Here is a 5,029-nt window from a genome sequence, read left to right as displayed (position 1 = left end):
TGCACACCACATGCACTCACATGCACACCACACCACACTCACATGCACACCAATGCACTCACATGCATACTATATGCACTCACATGCACACCACACACAGTCACATGCACACCACACCACACTCACATGCACACCAATGCACTCACATGCATACTATATGCACTCACATGCACACCACACACAGTCACATGCACTCACATGCACTCACATGCACACCGCATGCTCTCACATGCACCACATGCACTCACATGCATATATGAAAATGGAAGAAGAAAGAAATATTTTTCAAGTAGTAAAGCAAATGCTATCTGTGTTGAGCGGAAGGAAGGACTGGGCCTCTGCTCACCGCTGAAGCAGAGTGGGTGTGGTTCCCTATCCCACCTCTTGCCCTGGGGTCAGATTAGGAAGAGTCGTCACAAAGTTGAGTGGAAACCTTATCTGAATGGAGAGCATCTATCCAGAGGCCAGTAGCTCTCCATCCAGATAAGGTGTCCACTCGTCTCTGTGACACAAAGTTGAGCACAATTGCTGGAGTAAAACAATTACTTCACAATAGTCTAGGAGATGAAACTGGAGAAGGGTGTGTGTCTTAGTTTGAGTTTATTACTGTCAAGAGACACCATGACCAAGGCAACTAGTATAAAAGTAAAGATTTAATTGGGGCTGGCTTACAGTTTCAAAGGTATAGATTCCTTATGTTTCCTAGAAAACATTCCAGCATTTCCTGAAATCTTTTAATATATATTTTAGTATGCTAGGATTCTTATTATACTATTTAATAGTCCTAATCACATGCTGAAGGGTTATTGGGTTTCTACAATAGCACTGTAGAAAACTTGAGTTGATTGGCAGAGGGTTAGACCCCTTCGAAGGCATTAAAAATATAAACGGAGCTAGTCTTTTTGCTTCTGCTCATCACAGACACCAGCTGACCCACCGGCTTTCCGACCATGGCCAACCTCGAGCCTTCATTGCCAGGAAGCCAGATGGTGTGCAGCATGGCTTGGTGGGCGAGATCATCAAGGGATTCGAGCAGAAGGGGTTCCTTCGGGTTTCTGAAGAACACCTGAAGCACCGTTACATTGACCTGAAAGACCGTCCTTTCTTCCCGGGACTAGAGAAGTACATGAACTCAGGGCTGGTGGTGGCCATGGTCTGGGAGGGGCTCTATGTGGTGAAAACAGGCTGAGAGATGCTGGGAGAGACCAACCCAGTGGATTCTAAACCAGGCACCTTTGTGGGGGTTTCTGCATTCATGTTGGCAGCCATCCAATGGGGACTGCTGAGAAAGAGATGGGTCTATGGTTTAAGCCCGAAGAGCTGACTGACTACAAGTCTTGTGCCCATGACTAGGTGTACGAGTAAACGTGGAGGAGAATCCAGAGTCCTTTTCAGCACTACTAATGGACAGAGTTCTTCCTCCAATGACTGGATGGATCATCTTTTCTAAAACAGTAAAGACTTTGGAACTGGGGGAAAAATATAAATGGAAATGGGAAGCCTAGGAAAGTGCACATACTAATTTCATGTGTGTGTGCATCTACATATACATATGTGCATCTAGCATCAGCGTTGTCACAAAATGTTCAGTTTCCCTGTTATACACACACACACACACACATGCGTCTACAGGTCCCTTTTGATTAGTAGACTATGGCACCTATGAACACAAGCCTAATTGTTGCATGCACAGATACCTTAATGAGCTAGAACAGAGGCTGGCAAACTTTGACTGAGGGCCAGTTTTAGCTACATTGTTTGCTCATAGCTTACCTATAGGCTTGAAGTTAGTTCTATGACTGGTCTCCCGTCTGACACTACCTGCAAGTCCGGATGAATCCCAAGGAAAGAGGTTTCAAATTTGCTACATTTTATTGAATTTCCTGACAGCTATTATGTTCTGATTACCATTTAAAATAGGGCCATGACATAGGTCTAAAGCAGCCAAAAGAAGAGACAAGTAGGAGAGTCTGGAAAGGTTCCAAGGATGAGGCCTTCAGGGTCTTCTTCCATGGAATAATGAACCCACTGACCTGCTGCGCTGGTGTGTGACCAACATGGTGGAGCATCACTACCCGGGGGGATGTCACTTGAGTGTTGATGTCAGTAGTTTTATACTGGAGTTTCATTCAGCAGGACTGATTTAGCAGCTATTGATTGCCCAACAGTCTCTAAGTCAACGGATATCACATGACAGCCCCAGCACGCCAGCCAAACTGCAGGGCTTGATCTTGGTGGCTTGGCCAGGGCACAGCTTAAATAAAGACATTCCTGGAAGTTAGGAGAGGGGTTGCCATTCAGAAATGTTTTGTAACGGTTGATTAAAACTAGAAACAAACTTTAAAGAATGTTTAGTGCCAGGAACATAGTCATGTTTATTCCTGTACTTATCATGGATTGATGATTCTAGTGTTTAAAAAGATCATGTGTACAGTCTCCTAGGGTTGATTTTTTTTTTAATTTTTATTTTATGTAAGTACACTGTATCTGTCTTCAGACACTCCAGAAGAGGGCGTCAGATCTCGTTATGGATTTTTGTGAACCACCATGTGGTTGCTGGGATTTGAACTCGGGACCTTCAGAAGAGCAGTCAGTGCTCTTAATCACTGAGCCATCTCACCAACCCGATTTTATTTTTATTTTTTTATTTTTGTTTTTTGTTAAGTTTTGCTTAGCAAAAATGGCAACTGCCAAGTACACCATTCTCTGATATTTATTGGTTTGTTTGTTTGTTTGTTTGTTCATTTGTTTGTTTCTTTTGAACTTGCCCTTCCTTACTCTGTAGCCCTGGCTGGCCTTGAATATGTAGTAATTCTCCTGCCTCTGTGTCCTAGTGACCAGATTACAGGTGTATACCACCATGTGCAGCTCTCATCCTTGAACTTTAACACACCTGTTTCATACCATATGGGAAGGGAGGCATGACTCATGGGCTAAGGCAAAACTAACTTAAGCCAGAACCAAAACAAAGCCTTTAGAAAGAAAGATCTCTGTCTCTCTCTCTGTCTCTCTCTCTGTCTCTCTCTGTCTCTCTCTCTCTCTCTCTCTCTCTCTCTCTGTCTCTCTCTCTCTCACACACACACACACACACACACAACGTTGGGTAAATCTAAGCAAGTAAATGGAAATCAAAGTAGAAAAACACAACCCTGTCTTATTTACCATATTTTCTAACTTAAAAATATAGAACAATTTATTTTTATTATTTTAAGTTGTGTGTGTGTGTGTGTGTGTGTGTGCGCGCGCGCGCATGCACACTTAATGGCAATTGCCCTTGGCGACCCGAGGCATTGGATCTGGAGCTAGAGTACAGCTGGTTGTGAACTGCTCAGTGCAGCTGCTGGGAACTGACCTCGGATCTTTTGGAAGAACAGCAAGTGTGTATAACTGCTAAGCCATCTCTCCAGTCCCTGATTTAGACTTTTAAAACCAACCTTTATTTCTGCACTTTATGCTATATAGATCATCCATCTTCCCCCTTCATTATTATACATTTCCCAAGGTATTGTAAGTTCTAAAATATCATTGAGATTATTATTGGTTTAACCATTTGGCTATATGTAGTTTTTTGTATTTTTCCTAAAAAAAAAAATCTTCTGGCTTGTTGGAGTCTGTCACTCCAGACTGTTGCTCTGATATTTCTCAATTAATGAAACCAATAGCTGGCTGCTGAGCCATTCATCTAATTGCTGCCTGTCGATTTCATTACACAACATCTGCAGTTCATTACATAGGGATGGAATTTAATATTCAAGTCAAATAACTTTATAATTGTTTTTCTGTCAACAAATACCAAGAAATATTCCATACTGTCTCATTTATATGTTCCAAAAAAATTAAACTACTCTCTATTTATGTGAATGAGGTCTCTGTCCATTGCCCAGGCTGACCTTGGACTGCCAGCATCCAGCAAAGCTCTTTCTGATGCTTCTTACAGGTGCACCTCCATACTAGGCTTCATTTGCACGTTTACGGGAATGGAGTTTCCAGAAATCAAAGTGAGTGTGTTCATTCCATAGGGTGAAAGCAGAGAGTTTGACGAGTGACGGGCAGTCACATGTAGAGAAGGTCAGAGTGCCTCTTGATGCTGGTGACCACAGAGTGTGGAGTTGTGGTTATCTTCTCAGTTTGGCCTCTTGGCTGGGAGCTTGGATGCCTCCTCTTGCCCGGTGTTAGAGCTCGTCTTTGCTGGTTGTCTACTGTCCCCTCTTCTCTTACCTACCATGGCCCCCACAGGTGGAGATGTACCCCTCCTCTACTCTCCCAAGAGTGGTAGAGTTCGAAAGTGAAGAATCTCTCCACCCAGGCAGAGAGCTTCTTTCTCAATTCCTCCTTGTGGTCCTACTAAGTGCAGCCCTTTCTTTAGACATTCCTCTTGGTTGCTGTTTTTCTCTCCCTAGGAATTTGCCTTGAGTTTTTGAGGGGCTGACTGGAAACCAGCTGGAGGGACACTAATCACAAAGCACTTGGAGCTTCCGCCTTCTAGGATCTCAGTACAGCTTACAGGGCAAGCCAGGACTTTCAGTTCCTCCCCTTGACTGAACTCTTCCCATCAACCACACAGCCTCTGAGAGAAACCAAGAGTTTCTTTATTCCCGGTGGTTTCAAGTCTAGAACTTTCTCAGAAGCTGTCTGCATCCCTCCCCACCGTGTTTGGCTCTCCTAAAGTGTTGCTCTGGTGAGCCTGTCTACAGGCTACTCTGACGCATTTAAAGCTGTCTGAGTTCTCAACTTCAGCTAATGTTCTGAGACTAGTTAGTTAGAAGCTATCAAATTGAATTATTTCTGTGTTAACATCCATTTTAAAGTCTCATGTCGCTAAATCTCTACTTAGTTTAATCTTTCAAATCCATTTGTGTATCAAATTACTTTTTGATCAGAAAACTTGTCCAATACCCTTGTGGAAATGTGATTAATTTCTTTTTTTTTTTTTTTTTTTCAAGACAGGGTTTCTCTGTGTAGCTCTGGCTGTCCTGGAACTCACTCTGTAGACCAGGCTGGCCTCGAACTCAGAAATCCACCTGCCTCT

At 43.2% G+C, this 5,029-nt stretch overlaps 1 protein-coding gene across 2 annotated transcripts in view; it reads left to right on the top strand.

Annotated features, from left to right (window-relative positions):
• Window positions 1–1,491, top strand: part of LOC110308346 (nucleoside diphosphate kinase B-like) — a 6,114-nt gene extending 4,623 nt beyond the window's left edge. For both annotated transcript variants that reach the window (XR_002379551.1, XM_021180814.1), the window contains exons 3-4: window positions 922–1,122; window positions 1,354–1,491. Coding sequence is in view for 1 of the 2 variants with exons in the window: in XM_021180814.1 (XP_021036473.1) it covers window positions 922–1,122; window positions 1,354–1,450 (298 nt within the window). In the remaining variant the exon portion in view is untranslated. The remainder of the gene's footprint in view (window positions 1–921; window positions 1,123–1,353) is intronic.
• Window positions 1,492–5,029: the final 3,538 nt, after the last annotated feature.

This window comes from Mus caroli, chromosome 13 (assembly GCF_900094665.2).
Source record: "Mus caroli chromosome 13, CAROLI_EIJ_v1.1, whole genome shotgun sequence".
NCBI classification, from domain to species: Eukaryota; Metazoa; Chordata; class Mammalia; order Rodentia; family Muridae; genus Mus; species Mus caroli.
This window is presented reverse-complemented; position numbering and strand designations above follow the sequence as displayed.